General features: G+C 40.0%; 1 protein-coding gene across 1 annotated transcript in view; it reads right to left on the bottom strand.

The window, feature by feature from the left end:
- Positions 1 to 7,160: 7,160 nt before the first annotated feature.
- LOC150083408 (uncharacterized) overlaps positions 7,161 to 18,837 on the bottom strand; it is a 31,329-nt gene continuing 19,652 nt past the window's right edge. The window contains exons 4-7 of the mRNA XM_090378498.1: positions 14,013 to 14,042; positions 11,685 to 11,717; positions 7,685 to 7,861; positions 7,161 to 7,205 (exon numbers count right to left, since the gene is read on the bottom strand). Coding sequence (XP_090234624.1) covers positions 7,161 to 7,205; positions 7,685 to 7,861; positions 11,685 to 11,717; positions 14,013 to 14,042 — 285 coding nt within the window. The remainder of the gene's footprint in view (positions 7,206 to 7,684; positions 7,862 to 11,684; positions 11,718 to 14,012; positions 14,043 to 18,837) is intronic.

Raw genomic sequence — 18,837 nt, 5'->3', positions numbered from 1 at the left:
ACGTGCGCTGTGACCCGCTTTCAATTTATAAGGTCACAGTGAAAGCCATAGAAAAAAAGCATCTTTTGTTCTCTTTGGATCACTATTTACATACTTCCAGGAAATTACGTCACCCATTCGAGAAAGGAACGAAAAAAAAAGTGTGATCCCTGCGTAATAATCAAATCTAAACAGAATAATAGAAATAATGAGTTTATTTGGAACGCTTCTAACATCATTTCTTTGAATTCAGCGACGCGTGTGTTTTCAGTTGGTTGTGTTGTAACAGCTGAAAGATTCAGAACCTTGAAACCACAAATCGCACGTACACTAGACTATGCACACAATGACTGCTTTGTAGTCTGCATCCTTGTAAAGAACGTGGAAAAGATGCTAATTCATTAAATTCCCTATCATTAACCAGCTATATTTTTATATTTTAATATCGCGCATGAGAGTGTCTTAAACATCCCCACAACAATTTAAGCGCAATCTAAACATGTTTAGTGATAGTTTTATAACTGCTTATGGAAGAAATAATCCTCTTAATTCTTTACTATGTCTAATGGATAAATATAAACTTATTATTTACTCCAATTGAGAAATATTTAATTAGGCACAGAATATTTTTTTCTCTGCTGTATGGTGGTCTGAAGATGAGTCATGTGTAATAATTCAGCAATCAAAATTTAAAAAAAAAAAATACAATAATCCAATATGTAGTTGGATTTTAGGAGCATCAGCGACTAAGACCATATTGCTTTGTGCATACTCTGTAAATTGAACACACGCAATTTATGTGTTCTTTGGTCGATTTTCTGTTTGCTGGACGAAAAACCCGAGTTTCCGGGAGAAAACCATGCTACCTCGCTTGAGACCGACTAACTCGGCCGCGTTGTGAAAAAGGCCCATTAAAATTCCTCACATCATCAACTGGACTTCAGCTGTTGTCTTTTCCACCTGGTGTGGGGAGGACGACGATTTTACCAACTGTGCTACGCACGAGAGCTCGGATGTAGCGTTTACTTATAATATATAATCTGTATAAAATTTTAATGTATTCTTTTATATGGTCATTTACAACATTAATTGTAAATTATAAATAAACAGATTTAGAAGGTGAATTAGAAATATTTTTGATCACATTGATCACAATGTGATCAGAGTTTAGAGTGTATTTACTGTCAAAGGCACCAGGAGTTTCCCCCATCTCCACGTACTATACACCCACGTACATTGTGGGTGTGAAACAGAACACTTGGCACACTATGGCCATAGTTGCCGATGCGCCTAATAAATCCCTAAACAAACAAAAAAGAAACAACAAAACATTGTCACAGGTTTAAAAGTGTATGGATTTTGTACATGTGTAAAGTCGTGTGCCGTGTTCTTCTGGTCATTTAGCCACTGGGCCCCTAATGGGACCCAACGTTGTCCACAGTCTGCCCATGGAGGCAGACCAGGTGCATCAGTATTATAATTATTTATTCTGGCAGGTCCTGCCACCTAATTTCCTGAGATTTCAGTGGCTAGGACCTATAAATAAAAAAAAACCGTTATAGCCAGGGGTCAGCCAAAAGCGGTACTATTTATGCGAATTGATGTTATTAAGTTTTTGGGTGTAGGACTCAAGCAATTTAGAAATGATTCAGACACTATTAGTTGTAAGTTAGAGAGAGGGAGGGAGAATGAAGGCTGGGGGAAAAAACAGAGATAAGGGGTCCATAAAGAAGATGACTCCCAAATCAGTGGAGCATGCCCATGCCCTACCAGAGGGAAAAGAGGGGGTGGCGAGGGGAGGAGGAGGAGACCAGAGTCACCTCCCCTACCACCCGGCGAGTGGAGGAAAAGGACCATGCAAGGGAGGGTGGCTAGGAAGGCCTAATGGCAGCATCCGAGCTGTGCTGGTGGTTGTGTCACTCCTGGGACGAACCAAGGAAAGAATTGTATGGCGCTATTCCCGCGGAAGTTTACGGTTGAGATAAAGTTCGTTGCCTGGCAAAAAGGTCTTGGGTAAACTTGGAAAAGGCGCGGTAGTATTTCTCGTGTTCCAGAAGATCGTTTTCTTGATCCTGCGGAAGGAAATGAACCTGTGTAATGAGAATGCGTCAGAGATCTTCGTAAATCGGGCAGTGGTACATAACGTGGTCTCAGGTTTCCTGGGATCCACAGTTACACAGAGGGTTGTCTGTTATATGGAAGGAAGTCAGTTTTGCACGAATGGAATTGTGCTCTGTGAGAAGGAAGGTGGTTTGTAGGCCCGAGGAGAACCATGTCGGGCTTTTGGAATAAACTGTTTGGACTTCTGGAAGAAATTTTCTGGTTATGGCCCCCTTTGTAGACTCCGTCCACCTAGTCTGCCAGACCTGTGTTAAATGGGTGATAAGTCTCTTTTCTTCTGCAGTCCTGTTGTTGAGTGGATCAGAGGTGAAGTCTAATGTTGTGTCTGATTTTCCTTTAGAGAGTTGATAGAGTAGACCTGCGCTGACAATTTCTAGGTCTAAAGGTAGTACACCTGCTAGGACTTGAGAGCATGAGTTGAGACTGTGCGACAAGCTCGTGTTATTGTTAGGAGGATAAAACGCTGGATGGTTTCTAGCTTTCGGCGATTGACGACGGTTTGCGTCTTTGCGAACCACACCCCGGAGGCGTAAGTGATGGCAGGGATGAAAACTACCTTATAGAAGAGCGCCAGAGTGCGCTTTTTGAGTCCCCAGTCCGGCCGGGTTACCCTGGCCACTAGGATAATGTAGTTTGTGATCTTCTTACGTAGGTTGACAAGATGCGGTAGGAAAGATAGATTTTTGTCGATGACTGCTCCAAAGTATTTCATTTGGCTTGCAGTTTTATGGTAGTGCCGTGGATCTTTATCTGCGGCGGTCTGGTTGGTGCAAACGTGCCCCTCAGGAAGACAGAGCAGGTCTTAGTATGTCTCTAAGAGAGCCCTGGAGCCTGCCCCTAGCATCAAGATCAGATCATCCGTGTACGCTTGTGATTGGACTTTTCCAAGGTCGATAGTCAAGAAGTCATCCAGGACATAGTTCCAGAGCAGGGGCCCTAGAACGGAACCCTGCGGGCAGCCTCGATATATATATCTTGAAACGTGACTGTAGGGGGTCTTCACCATGATGTTTCTATCTGAAAGATAGCTACTGATGCAATTATATAAGTTCTCCGGGACCTTGGTTCGTCTGAGTCGACACAGGTCACTCGGCCACCACAAAGCGTCGAATGCCCCAGGCGAAGTCCACTGATATTGCCAAGAATTATTTATTGTTGCAGTTTATAGCTGTGGCTATAATATTTCCCAGGGCATCAACGGTTGATTTTCCTGGCTTGAAACCAAATTGGTTTCGAGCAGCCAGCCCTGCGGTTTCGTAATGGGTTTCTAATCTCTGGCGAAGTTGCTGCTCAAACACTTTGCTCAGGACGGACAACAGAGCAATAGGCTTATAGGATTCTGGCCGTTCTGGTGGTTTGTACGGATTCTTGAGTATTAGGCGGACTAATGCAATTTTCCAATCTGTTAGGAATGCCCACGTTTCAGGCAGTGGTTATAGAGGTTTAGAATGAAATCAGGTTCATAATCAATGACTTTTTTTTTTTGGCAATTAGGTCTTTTAGCTCAATTAGGTCTTTTCCGAGAGATTTCTTATTCCTGATTTTGTAGGCTGCAGCAGTGAGCTTCTGCATATTGAAGGGTGGTTCTACCACTGTGGTGTGAAACTTGGCATTTTCCCTCTCCAGTTGAAGTTCGGTGGTGCGATCCCGGTATAGCTGCTTAAAGATGACATCCAAGATATTACGGATGGAGTCCTGCCACGTTGTTTTCATCTGTCCTTTAGATGTCTTCGTGGAGGGAATGGCCTCTCACCTAGGGAGTTTTCTAGTTGTTATCCTATAAACAATCCCCCATGGGTCAGAGTTGCCCACAGTGGAGACAAGGTGCTCCCAGGACAGTTTTTTTCTCTGACTGATCATTGCCGTATAGGAATTCCTTGCCTCCCTGTATTGGTTCCTGAGGTATTCTACTTCTGCCGCAGGCCAGGATCTCCTAGTTCACAATGTGATCAATATGATTTATTATTGAGCTCAAGAAAACAAAAAACGGCATTTTAAATGATATTTTTGATAATGATTTAATGATATTTAGAGGTCAGCCGGTAAAGCTAGGAATCAAAAGGGATCCATGACCTAAAAGTTTGCCTAGAGAAGTGGTCTTCTAATTTTTAGTCTGCTGGTAAATGCAATGATATGCAACTGCCCTTGTCAAAAAAAAAACAAAAATAAATAGATAATTTTCTGATTTTCCAGGACTGCCACATAGGATCAGAAGTCACAAGATAAAATACAAGTACATCATCGCATTTAGCAGTCACGCAAGCTTGAATCACGGTTAACCCAAATGCATGCATTTGGGTTAATCGCTTGTAAACAAGAGAAAGAGAGGAAATATGTACAGTGGTAAGCACAAGCGACCAATTAAGGATTAATCAAGGCCATCTGAAAGTAGATCGCCTTGGTTTATCCCCCCCTCTTTAACTTGGTCGCTTGTCAGCCAATTCAGTATCGGCATTGGCTGATATTGAATCGACTAACAAACCAATTGATATTGACTCATACCAATAAATTGATATTGACCCAATCCAATGCATTGACATCAGTCATCATTGATGCCAATGCATTATCAGCATTGGTATGTTTGATACCAATTCTGATATGATGCCAAATTTGACAGCACATCGTTTAGGACGTGACACGACGCCCACTTTAGATAGCTCTGACCTCTAAAGGTAGAAAAGAGTTCTGTGAAACGAATCGAAACAACTAATCATAATGAGGACAAAATGGATCATTTTGATAGTTGCCATGATGGTCATAGCTTTTGTATACTTTCATTCTAAACAGATTCCCATCTTTTAATTTGCTTCGGCATAAGGAAACTTTCACTTTGGGTCTTCCTACACTTATATTACATTAACTTCCAGTGCCATTTTTTTGAATCATATGAAAGCGGAATCAGTAAATGAATTTATTCTGAATACTTTGCGTCAACGATTAGCAGCTATTAATGGATTATAGAAAGTGCTGTCTAATTATCATAACCATTCGCTAATTACAATCACTAAAAGACTCTTTAAAATGTGCCAAAATATGGTACACTTCAAGCAACACAGAGAGAGTAAAAGGGATGTCTTTTATTACTGTTAACACAGCTTGCCTATTCACACGAGCCATTTCCTCACATGTCCTTGCCGGGATAGATCTCTATTATTTAAAGGGGCGTCTCTATATCAATAGCTTCCTAGGTTTGCAAAGAATTCCTTGCGCTATTTAACCTGTCAAGAAGAATGACATTTTTTATGCGTAGAAAATACTGTACTGTATTAAAATCACTGTTTGAACAGCTCTAGAGCGAAACTGATGGAAAATCCTTGAAGAGAATTTTCCATCAATGAGTCATTTTGAAATTTATTTCCAAAATGGGTTCAATATGCGAAAACTAGAAATCGGTCATGTTCATGTACTTATAGTTGCATCAGAAATTGAAATAATGTACATGCCTGATAAACACTTACCAAAATAAACTTTTTATAATACAATTATTAAGAAACCTTCAGGTACACGTGAACAGCTCCCTCATTTGTTGAAGTATAATCAATGGTAAAATTACAAACAATACTATCATTTGAAGTATTGTAAAATGTTGTCACATTTAAAATGTGACAAGATTTAAAACTTTAAATGAAAATTGATTTGAAAAGACAACATTTATATTATTTTTTTTAGTAAAAGAACATCGTTTTATAAGTTTGGATCAAAGAACAGCAATATACAAACATTTAGATAATTGATAATTTAAGATCCGTATACACTTCATTAAAAAATAAAGTTCTTGGAAGTAGAAAGTTCTCCAATACTATTTTTAAACAATCCAAGAGCTGAAAGGCCATTTCCCAATAATGAATGATTTACTGTAATCAAAGAATAGAGTGAGGATGCAACGAATGTATTTCTTTGGTTTTGTGCTGTAAGAAATGCTTAGAATATTTCGGTGAGGACTGAATATACGTTGTCCATTGTGTTATCAAGAATAACACAATAAACAAACGCATATTTCAGAATAAACAAGTCAAAACGTGCTACTGATAAATAGGTTAACGATCAATAACAAAATATTTCCAACAAATATTTGTGTATTCTCATTTTAATTCATCTGTCGTACACAAAGCAAATCAGCTCCTTATCTATACCTTCCTAATCGGTTGGGGAAAAGTAGAATATTACTGAGTTACTTCCAAACGCACAATGATCGATTCAGCACGATTATTATATCCTGGTAGCACACCAGGATAGAAATGAAATTAAATATTAATCAGAAATATACAATTTATTATATTCCTTCAATACAATCACACCCACAATTAACTGTGGGTGTATAACCGCTTACCATGCGATAGCAGTTCCATCGATAGCGGCAAGACACCGGTCTGTCATATAAAATGTCCTGTCTGTTTATAAATCGCCAGCCTAAGAGAGGATTCCTCGCTTTGAGGACCAAGTCAAAGGTGAAAGGACTCACGTCACGCAGTAGGATTCTCTGCAGCAGCGAATCATTGAATGCTCCACTTCTTCCTATTTTCATCTGTTAAGACGGGTCCACCCTTCTTAACAGATGAAAGTCAAGTAGGCAATTCGAGCCTACTTGACTTCTAAATATGGTTAATGATTATATTTGCCAAAATTATTATCCGTAAACTCCTCTGACCCATGTAGTCGTGCCGGAGTATAAACAGAACATTTATTTACCTTATGAAAAATGGCGCTTTCACAATCATAGTCAACAATTACAATCGCATTCACTTTTCTTGGAGATCACCAATTTGAATGTTTACCAGTACTTGTAGCCTAGAGGAGAGAATGTACTACTTGGTTCCAGTTAGTGAATATTACTGTTATGTTATAATATTTCGCTTTACAGCCTATTTGAATGAATTATACACTTTTGGTATTTTATTTGGACAAGTATCAATACAGCATTTACTGTTTCATAATTCTCAATTTTCAAAATAACAACTGTTTCAAAATAAGAACGCCATCGATTGACTGAAGACCTTTTAGCAACAGACGTCCAGATTCAAGTCGTCAGAAGGGAGAGGAAAATCTATATGGTATTGATTTCATTTCCCGTTTCGAATCTCTGTGAACACTCCATCCCAGCATTCCTGCGTAATTAAAATAATGCAGTTAAAAATTATAATAATTATTATAAGATTATCAAGATATATGAATAGATAGTCTTAAAAAGATTTCGACTCCGAGTGGTTAAACTAAATATAAGCTGGCTGGATAAGAATCCACTGCAGCCTAACACGAGAATCGCCCGTTTCTAATATATGCACTACCCTGCCAAAATATTATACAACCTACCATCTTAATAAGGCGCAGTTCCTGTTAAATCGAATGGGTATCTTCACTTATACTATTTTTCAATTATATAACAGCCATCTCTTTATCTAATAAATGACACTTTCCTTCTTTCTCGAGTAAAATTAAATGAAATATTCGTTAGTTTTCATTATTTGTTAATCTCAGTGGAATAATTTATATTTATTTACTATTAGTGTAATCAGGACGCTTATTCAGTTAGAAATGGATTTTTGGATATGGGAGAGGTAAACTTTAAATAATTAATAATTATTACTAAATCGCGATACAAATCTTTAATTCCTACATCTTTTTCTTCAGCGTCCATTTTACATTTTCCATAAGGGTATCTTGTTCTTGATACTTCGGTATATCCGGAGGTTCCAGCACAATTATTTGATCCAAGGTTCCCAAAGACCAAAGACCATATTGCTCTGTGGTTGAACCTTGACCACTTCAGAGTCAAGACAAAAAATAACAGTAATAAAATATTGCGTTGCAATACTGATAGCCACCTCATATTCACTAGTCTCGAACTTTGCTTCTGAAACCTAGATGGCAGCACTAACAAATACACTCGTGAAAATGTTGTACAGTGTACATTTTTATAAATGTTTTATACGAATTTTCAATCTTACGAGCAAAACATTTTGACACCACACATTTGATTTACGAATGCATATCTCGAACTATTCGGTGACTTCATAAAGCATCACATTTTGTAAGCAGGAAGGGAATATTTTCAGCATTCATGTGTGAGTTTAGCATATATAAGAACAGTACCTATTTAAGGTATATTTTTGGTGAAATACGATATCAGGCATCAGGTTTCAATCATAAGTATATAAACCTGTAGCATTAGCATTAGTAGGGGCATATGATGCAAGAAAGCAAGGACGCTTATGCAGCATCAGCCAAAAAAAAAAAAAAAAAAAACCGCTCCGATTTCACCCCTCCGTTCGTTCCAAATTTCTGTCCAGCTCAGCTTTAAATTTATTTAGGCTATCAACTTCCACAACAAAAGATGGAAGTCTCTTCCACCAACCAACTACACGCTGGCTAAAGGCAAATTTCCGCACATCTATCCTACATCTGTCTTTCCGCAATTTGAATTTATGCCCTCTCAGGTGATTATTCTGAGCAAGAGGAAGAATCCCATGAGCATTGAGCATGCTCAAACCATTCAAGGCTTTACACATCTCAATCAGATCACCTCGCAGGTGCCTAGTCTCCAAACACTGTAATCTGCAAAACTTAAGCTTCCATTCGTAAGAACAACCCTTTGTTCCATTCACTAATCTTGTTGCCCTTCTCTGTACTCGTTCCAACAGCTCTATATCCTTCTTAAAATGAAGCCTCCAAACCTGTATACAGTACTCAAGGTGTGGCCTGACTATTGCCTTATACAAGAGGGATAATCACCTCCTTATCCCTGCTGGAAAAATTCCTGTATATCATTGACAAGACAACCTGAGCTATACTACTCTTGCAGGCCATGCAGACGGTCTGCAAGAGTAGTATCTGCACAATTACCCCTAGATCCTTTTCATTCTCTACCACTGTCAGTGTAGTACGACAGAGTTGATACATTACTCTGGGGTTACTGCTTTCCATATGTAGTACTTTACATTTATCAATGTTAAACTTCATTTGCCATCTCTCAGCCCATCTAATCAACTTTTCGAGATCCTGTTGCAGCAGCGTACTGTCATTACTGTCCTTAACAACTCTGCCAACTTGGACATTAAGCCTGATATACCATCAATCAATATCATTTATAAATACAGAAAACAACAATGGACACAACACTGAACCCTGAGGGACTCCACTAATACCATTAGTGCACGAAGAGCAGTGTCTATTGATTACCACTCTCTGTCTTCTCCCACACAACCATCCCTTCATCCATAACAGCAATTTGCCTCTAATACCGCACTGCTCCAATTTGTGCAGCAGTCTTCCATGTGCAACAGTATCAAAAGCCTTTCTAAGATCCAAATATATGATATCAAAGTTGTTCCCTGCATCAAATTCCTTTGTGACCACATCATAGTTTCCGATCAAATTGGTCAGGCAAGACTTTCCGTTAACAAAACCATGCTGTATCCGAACTATAACTGAAGCCCTGGATGCAGGGAATAACTTTGATATTATATACTTGGATCTTAGAAAGGCTTTTGATACTGTTGCACATGGAAGACTGCTACACAAATTGGAGCAGTGTGACATTGGAGGCAAATTGCTGCTATGGATAAAGGGGTGGTTGAGGGGGAGAAGACAGAGAGTGATAATCAATGGACACTGCTCATCGTGGACTAATGTTATTAGTGGAGTCCCTCAGGGCTCAGTGTTGGGACCATTATTGTTTTCTGTGTTTATAAATGATATTGATGATGGTATATCAAGCTTAATGTCCAAGTTTGCAGACGATACAAAGGTTGGCAGGGTTGTCAAGGACACTACTGACACTATGCTGCTGCAACAGGATCTAGAAAGGTTGAGCAGATGGGCTGAGAGGTGGCAAATGAAGTTTAACATTGACAAATGTAAAGTACTACACATGGGAAAAAGCAACCCCAGAGCAACGTATCAACTCTGTGGTACTACACTGACAGTGGTAGAGAATGAAAGGGACTTGGGGGTGGTTGTGCAGGCAGATATGAAGTTCTCTGAGCAGTGCAGACGGACTGCAAGAGTAGCTCATGGAGTATTGTCAATGATATACAGGAATTTTTCCAGCAGGGATAAGGAGGTGATTATTCCATTGTATAAGGCAATGGTCAGGCCACACCTAGAGTACTGTATACAGGTCTGGAGGCCTCATTTCAAGAAGGATGTAGAGCTGCTGGAACGAGTACAGAGAAGGGCAACAAGATTAGTGAATGGAACAAAGGGGTGCTTTTACGAAGAAAGGCTTAAGTTTTGCAAATTACAGGTTCTGGAGACTAGGCACCAGCGAGGTGATCTGATAGAGGTGTATAAAGCCTTGAATGGTTTAAGCATGCTCAATGCTGATGGGATTCTTCCTCTAGCTCAGAAAAATCACCTGAGAGGGCATAAATTCAAATTGAGGAAAGACAGATGTAGGACAGACGTGCGGAAATTTGCCTTTAGCCAGCGGGTGGTTGTTTGGTGGAACAGACTTCCATCCCTTGTGGTGGAGGTTGATAGCCTAAATAAATTTAAGGCTCATCTGGACAGGTATTTTGAACGAACAGAGGGGTGAAGTGGAAGTGGGTTTTTTTTTTTTTTTTTTGGCTGATGCTGCATAAGCTTGCTTTCTTGCATCAAATGCCTCTACTAATACTAATGCTAATGCTAAAGTCTTGTCTAGATGATCCTGCAGTGCTGCTTTAAACAGTGCCTCCATTAATTTCCCTGGGAGAGAAGTTAAACTCACAGGTCTATAATTACTTGTGTCGCCCTTTGATCCTCATTTGTGAATTGGGGTCACGTTTGTACATCTCCAGTCCATGGGTACCTCCCCTGAGTCCAAGGAAGCTCTCATAATTATGGCTAAGGGTTTGCTTAGTTCCTTTGCTGCCACCTTTAATATAACTGGATAGATCCCATCCACCTCCGGTTCCTTTCTTATATTTATCTTCAACAATTTCTCCTGCACTTTACTCTCAGTTATTACAAGATTATCTAGCTTACTGCCAGAGTTTAGTTCACCTCTGGCATTCCCCTCCCTGAATAACTCATGTGTGCAAAATACTCATTTAGTTTGTTAGCCACCTGAGCAGGATCGTCAACAGTTGAATCATCAATATCCAGTGGACCAATCTGATTCATCCCTTTCCTTCTAGAATTTACATAGGTAAAGAACTCTTTGCTTTTTTATTTGCATCCTTTTGCGAAAGGTTTCTCATAATCTGCCTTTGCTTGCCTAATCTCCTTTGTGACTTGGTTAGAGACCAGCTTATATTTATCATAGACTTCAATGTCACCCATTAATTTATATGAAACCCATGCATTTTTCTTCTCTGCCACATGTCTCATTAGTTCATCTGACGTCCATTTAGGCCTAAACCTTGAACAATATTTCTTAGTTGGTATGTAAAGCCTAGTAGCTTTCAAGGTTCTTTGAATTCTTTGAATGCCTCCCATTTTGAATTTGCTGTTGGTAATATAACTGAAATAAAACATAATAATCAATATAATCAATTTCTCTACGTGGTGTACAGAACCCTGAAAATCATTATATCTTTAAAAATGCTTGAAAATATATCAAAAACTAAAAACCTTGAATTAAAAGGAACTAAATATAAACTTACGTCAAATTTTTTCTGGTATTCTTTACTTATAATCTGAAAAAAACAACAAACCAAGTGATTAATCTTTTTCGTAATAATAATGACAAGCTCTTACTGCTACAATATTTACTTGTGACATCCGGGTGAGGAAAATAATAGAGAACAGGAAATGCGTAACTTTAAGCGTATTTGATCAGTTCTAAAGACTTCCTGGGTGGTATTATTTAATGAAAAAGGAATTCTCTTACCAAAGTATTTCATTTGTTTATCTATCATATTATTTGAGATTAGGAAACGAATGTAAGTTGCAACACCTTTGGAGAGGAGGAGGGAGGGAGGGAAAACTACTGTTTCGTAATAGAAACAAAGACTCCTCGAGTGGAACAGACAGGGCTGGAAGACGTTTTTAAAATTTCCTGTTAATTTGTGAACAGGTACTAAAAGGAAATTCAGCTGAAATTATGAAAATTACCTAAGAATTAAATATTTAAACTTAATAAAATTGAAATAAGGAAAAAAAAAAAGAAATCAGAGTTCTAAGATTTGATGTACGATTGCTCAACGATCAGCAATCTTAAAAGAAAATAAGAGATACGAGCTAAGAAACTTTAAAACGATTACGAGTTAAGAAAATTTACAATGATTTTCTTTATGAAACCTCCAAACACGAAAGGTATCAAACCTAAATATAGTACTCACAACCGTGCATTGATTGGAACGAAGGGAAAGAGGAGAAGGAAGGAAGCCGGAAACTTTGCTCTGGAGACTAAACATAAAGATGTCACCACTTCAAGCCTCCAATAACAAAGTGGTGGTACTGCACCGGTCATTTTCCACCTAATATTGCCTGGTGACACAGAAGGATGGCATTCCTCCATGTGTTGTTGTTTTAGGCGAATCAGCAACTCAGCCACGTTTTGAAAAAGACCCATAAAAATTCCTCACGTCATTGACGGGATTCCAACTCAGGTCTTTTCCATTCGGTGTAGTGAGGACGGTGATTATACCAACTGTGCTACCCACGACGATATATATGATGAAATTACTCTACAATATGAGATCAATGCACAAAGTAATGCATCGATCTCATACTGATATATTGATGACATCGATATCATATCATCAAGCAATGAGCGAACTAAATAGCTTGCTATTTATGTAGGTGTTCTACTTATAAGTAAAACACACCTAGTTTGTTTATTGCTATACAGAAGGACATTCTACTCTGTACTCTTCATGTACAACTATAAGATTACATAAAATTAGACCATAAGAGTCTGCTATGTAAGATTAGATCTGCTATAAATATAAGATTGTATTCAATAACGTCTTGTCTATAAATCAAATTTCTTATTATAAAGGATTCATATAATTTGTAATCATAACTTTATTTAGCCAATATGTTCCTTTAATCTTTGCCTTAGAATTGTTTTAGGAAAGCGTTTGCTTTTGTAAAGGTGACAACAATGTTCTCAGAGAGTTTATAAATTCTATGCAGTGGTAGAGGCCTCCATAGCAGAGTGGTCAGAAGCTGGAGTGCAGTAGCACACGCTCCTTGAATAGACCGGGGTTCAAGCCCCCGACTGCTAAATACGGTGGATCCGCACTGGAGCAGCGTGGCAGATTATAATCCATTTCCCTCAACATGAATCGTTGAGGAGGCTCCCATCCTGCTGTGGGTTCATAATGGCTGCAGTTTACTTTTACCTTTATGCAGTGGCAGCAATGAAGTTACTGACTTAGGAAGTTGAGAAACTTCTAAAAGGAAAACATTCGGGGATGCAGTCGTAGAAGCTACTAAGCTTTTTATACCGACGAATAGATACTGCTCAAGACTTAGATCTAAATGGATATCAGATGAACTGATCAGACTTGTGGCAGATAAGAAAACTGGATGGAACACACATAAATTATCTGGTAATACAAAAGCCTACATTAAAACTGAATTAGTCTTCAATCAAGTCATAGTGGAGGTTCGGCAAGATGAGGTAGATTACGAGAAGTCAATTACGAGATATCAATTACTTAAACTTTAAATTAAATTTTCTTAAAACTTCATGCCAAGATAACATATTCGAAAATATATTGATAACAGCAGAATATGCGTCATGTTGCTATACTAGCCTTAAAAATTAAAGTTTATATATTTGAAAAAAGAAAAGGTTTCTATAATGGCACTGGTCTCTCATATGAAAAGCTTCACAAGGAATTGATCAGCAACACTACTCGTACGATACCACCACAACGTCAACCGCGGGGCGTCCCCAAAAAGGGCCAGGGGTTCGACAGTTCTCAACAGGGCTCAAAAGATCGTCTAATCACAAAGCTATTATGAAAATTCATACTTACAACGTTCTTTTTGGAAATACAGCCTGCAATCTAAAGATAAAGAAAGAAAATTTACAATGGATCATGTAATCAACAACCGGCGAGAATAATTTTAAACAGTTACACTTATACATAATCAATGCAAATACATGAAGCCATTTTATCGAGTCATTGTTATTTTATGTCATTAATTTTTTAGCATTCCTTTCAAAGATTCCAACCTGATTTTAAGGGAAGACATTGAAAGAACAGGAGAGTGTTTCATTTAGATATTTCAGGAGAGTATATTTCATTTAAGTGTACCTAATTAAGCTGCCACCTTATTGGGTATACCTACTCCTTGGGTAGGTATATAAGTACCGTGCGATGCAGTAGGAATAAAGTGTAAAGTGTGTTATTGTCATACGGCACCAGGGGTTTCCCCCATCTCCGCGTTGCTTTCATTGTGGGTGAACCAGTTAGCTGGGAAATGCCAGAGATTTAAAAGTGTGAGGGACTTGTTCATGTATAGTGTCGTGTACCGTTGTTCATCTGGTCATTTAGCCGCTAGACCCCTGTTCAGGCCTAACGTTGCCCCACTTACGCCCGATGGAGGCAGACCAGGAACCCAGTAGACTCAGTTTTACTCTGGCAGGTCCTGCCGCTTACTTTCCTGAGATTTCGGCGGCTAGGACCTAAAAAATAAATAAATATATATATATTTTTTTTTAAATAAATAATAAAATAATAATAATAATAAATAAAAAAAATCCGTTAGGTTAGGTTAGTGACGATGCACACACACATATATATACACATGTACAATTACATGCACATATGTACATACACATATGCGTTGGCGTGGGAGTATGATCGCTAAGGTTATTATGCCGAATTATGGGCTCAAAGGATTTTTGGCACGTTAATTTTTGTTGTGTGGGGCTTTCGTTAGCGTAAAGATAGAGGTGGGGGAGAGACAGGAGACTGGGGGGGTGAGAGACAGAAATATGGGACCAATAGGATAGGTAGCCCCAGTTTTCAGTGAGGCAAGCCCATGCCCCACCAGAATAGAAGATGTAGGGTGGCGAGTGGGGAAGGAACGAAGGTCGTCCCCCCTCCCCAAGGATGTGGAAATAAAAGGTGAAGGGGGCTAGGGTGCCCTCTTCAGGTCGCCGTCAGTCTGTTGGCAGTTATGCTGCTTTTTGCCTCTTCTCTGTCTTCAATGTCACTCATGGGGTAATCCCCGTCCTAACGTCTCTTCCAGTTGTCAGCGTTTCATTTGGTCGAGTCTGGTGTCCCGCGAATTTCGATTTTCTGTTTCATCTGGTAGCGTTTCTTGTCAGTCTCTGTGTTGATTACTGTATATTGCAATTAGCATTTTCCTCCTGGCGAACAGATCCTGCGTGAAGAGGGAGAGCGCCCTGTATTCTTCCTCTGAGTCCAGGAAGTGGGACTCCAATCCCTTCGGAAGGTATCTGATTCTTGTTATGAGAATCCCTCTGAGGTCCTCATATTGTGAACATTCATAAGCTATGTGGCTCCAGCTTTCGCTCTCCCCGCATGTACAGCTGGGATCGTCGGTGAGACCCAGCCCAAAAAGCTTTTCGTTGTAGGGACCATGTCCTGTTAACAGCGTTGTCATGTGGTACCCTGGGAAGTACCACACCGGTTGTTTTGGATATATCTTGCGGATGTCCGGTAGGAATTTTTTTGTCACCTTCTCCCTTGGTGGTCTCAGTCCACCTTCTCTGCCAAAGGTTTAGGAGGTGGGTCTGTAACCTTACTTTTTCATTCTTTAGGCTGTTCGCCGGATCAATCGTGTAGCCATGGTGGGTGGCAACCACTCCCCTGGACAGCAGGAACAGCAACCCTGCCTGGATAACCTCCAGATCCATGGGGAGCACTACGGCAAGTACCTGCAGTGCTGGCGTGCTTACTGTGCTGCAAGCTCGTGTTTTGTGAGTAATATGGTCCTTTGGATCGTTTCAAGTGTTCTTCTGTTCACAACCAGTGCCGCTTTGGGAAACCACACCGCTGCTGCATATGTGATTGCTGGTAGGAAAGTTGTTTTGTAGTATATTGACAGGGTTCTCTTTTTGAGACCCCAGTCCTTCTTTGTGATCCTGGCTACCATCCCAGAGTAGCCCCTGATTTTTATCTGGATGTATTTCAGGTGCTGCTGGAAAGACAAGTTATTATCCAGGATTACGCCTAAGTACTTTAGCTCGCTAGCGAATTTTATGGTGACATTTTCAATTTTTATTTGCTGGGGCCACCGCAATTGTAGTTTCCCTTTGTGGAGGATTGATGAGGTCTTTTCTGGTGAAATTCTTAATTGGTTTTTTTGAAGCCCATTGTTGTAGCCGCTGTAGTGCCCGGTCTGCCAATGCCTCCAGTTTGGCCCTGGAGTCCGACTCCATTGTCAAGGTAAGGTCATCTGCGAACGCATGCGCTCTCACGGGTCCCAGGTTCATTTCCAGGAACTCATTGAGGACTATGTTCCACAGGAGTGGCCCCAGAACCGACACCTGCGGACATCCTCTGTGCACCTCTCTTGTAAGTTTCTGGTACTGCACGTTTATCTCCACTCTTCTTTGGGTTAGATAACTTTCGATGACTTTATACAAGTTTATCGGCACTCGGGCCTCCCTCAGCCTCGCCAGGACGCTTGGCCACCAAAGTGAGTCAAACGCCCCGGCAAAATCAACGGAGATGAGCAGCAAGTACTTTTGTCTGCAGTCCTGCACTATCTTGAGCAGGTTCCCCAGTGCATCCACAGTTGAGGTCCCCGGTCTAAAGATATACTGGTTTGCGGATTGGAGGCTTGCTGTTTCATAGTGATTTGTTATTCTTTTATGGAGAAATCTTTCAAACAGCTTGCTGGCCACTGGGAGCAGTGCAATCGGTCGATAGGCCTCTGAGTTTTCTGGATTCTTTGTAGGATTTTTTTAGTATTAATTTTAGGTTAGCTATTTTTCATGTAGTTGGGAATAGGCCAGTTTCTAAGCATCTATTGTATAATGTGAGGAGTAATTGTGGCTGAAATTCCACTGTTTTCTTCAATATTTCGGGCTCGATGAGATCAAAGCCCGGGCATTTCTTGTTTCTGATTCGATGTGCAGCCTCCCCAAGTTCATCCAGGGTAAAGGGGGATTCTGTCTCTTGATTGTTGTAGTTGTTATTGTTTTCACATATGTGTTGCTGTGCGGGTAAGACTGACATTTCTAGTTTTAGGAATATTGCATCTAGGATGTTATTTATCGACTGCTCCCAAGTGGTGGTAAGATTTCCATGCTGGGTCCTGGCGGTAGCAGTCACCTCCGCACTGGGAAGCTTATTGGTAGTTACCTTATAAACTACTCCCCAGGGGTCAGTGTTTCCGGTTGTGGAGACTAGGAGCTCCGAAGCTTGTCTTTTGCTTTTCCTGATGGTTTCGGTATATTGGTTTCTGGCTTGTTTATATCTCTGTCTTGTTTATATCTCAGACCTGGGAGACTTCTTTTCTCCTTTTCCTTGGTCGGACTACTGTTTCAAAACTTCTGATGTCAACGTTTGTTCAGTTCGTGTCAGTGAAATTATTCTTGCAGGAATGGAATCCTTTATCCCACACGCCACTTTAAAATCTCGTCCTTTATCTAAACCTTGGTTTTCAAATAAATGTGCTAATGCTGTTCAAGAGAAGAATGTTGCATATCGTAATTGGCTTGTTTCTAATTCTTCAGTTTCATTTTCTGCCTACACCAAAGCTCGCAACAATTGTAAAGCAGTTATTAATTAGTCCAAACTAGAGTTTGAACAGGCTAAGAGTAGAAAACTTGCTTCTTGCCCTAATGGTAGCCGAGCATTCTGGTCTCTTGCCAAAGCTATTGGCCGCAACTTTTGCCCATCTCTGCTCCCACCTCTGTCCAAACCAGATGGTTTTGTTGTCACTTCATCCAAGGATAAAGCTGACCTGCTAGCATCCCATTTTTCTTCCAGCTCATGTATTAATGATCTTGGTAAAACACTTCCCACCATTCCCAACACGCTCCATTCAATGCCTCCTGTGGTCTTCCGTCAAAAGGATATCAGAAGGATTTTGATGAATCTTGATGCTAAGAAAGCTCCAGGTCCTGATGGTATTTCTCCACTTGTTCTCAAAACCTGTGCTCCTGAACTTACTCCTATTCTTTGCCGCCTTTTTTCACTTTCTTATTCCAAAGGTGTTTTTCCTTCTGCTTGGAAATTTGCTCATATCCAGCCAGTTCCTAAAAAGGGTGACAAATCCCTCCCATCCAATTATCGTCCCATTGCAATTACTTCTACTCTTTCTAAAGTAATGGAGAAATCAATTAACTGCCAACTCTTAAACTACCTAGAAACCTCCCGTCTGATCAACGATCGCCAGTATGGATTCCGTCAGTGTCGATCCACTGGTGATATCCTGGCTTATGTTACCCATTTATGGACTAATTCTATGGAAAGGTTCGGTGAAACACAAGTAGTTGCTCTTGACATCTCAAAGGCTTTTGATCGTGTTTGGCATAAAGGTCTTCTAAACAATCTTATGGTTTGCCAACTGTTTTAGTAATTGGTTATCCAGTTTTCTCTCTGATCGCTCACTGAGGGTGATGGTAGATGGCTCTCTGTCTTCTAACTTCTCCACTAACGCCGGTGTCCCCCAATGTTCAGTTCTTTCCCCCACCCTTTTCCTCTTGTACATTAATGACCTTCTTCCATTAACTGGAAATCCTATCCATAGTTTTGCTGATGATAGCACGTTGCATTCCACTTTCCATTTTGAGAAACCTTGTCCTGCTCAATCAACTTCAAATTCTGCTCAATCTGCTCCTATGCTTATGTTTAGAGACACTCCGATTTTTAGGCA

The sequence above is a fragment of the Mastigoproctus giganteus genome, chromosome 7, assembly GCF_048544385.1.
Source record: "Mastigoproctus giganteus isolate SK-2022 chromosome 7, ASM4854438v1, whole genome shotgun sequence".
Classification (NCBI taxonomy): domain Eukaryota; kingdom Metazoa; phylum Arthropoda; class Arachnida; order Uropygi; family Thelyphonidae; genus Mastigoproctus; species Mastigoproctus giganteus.
The sequence above is the reverse complement of the archived record's forward strand: the minus strand, read 5'-3'. Positions and strand labels throughout refer to the sequence as shown.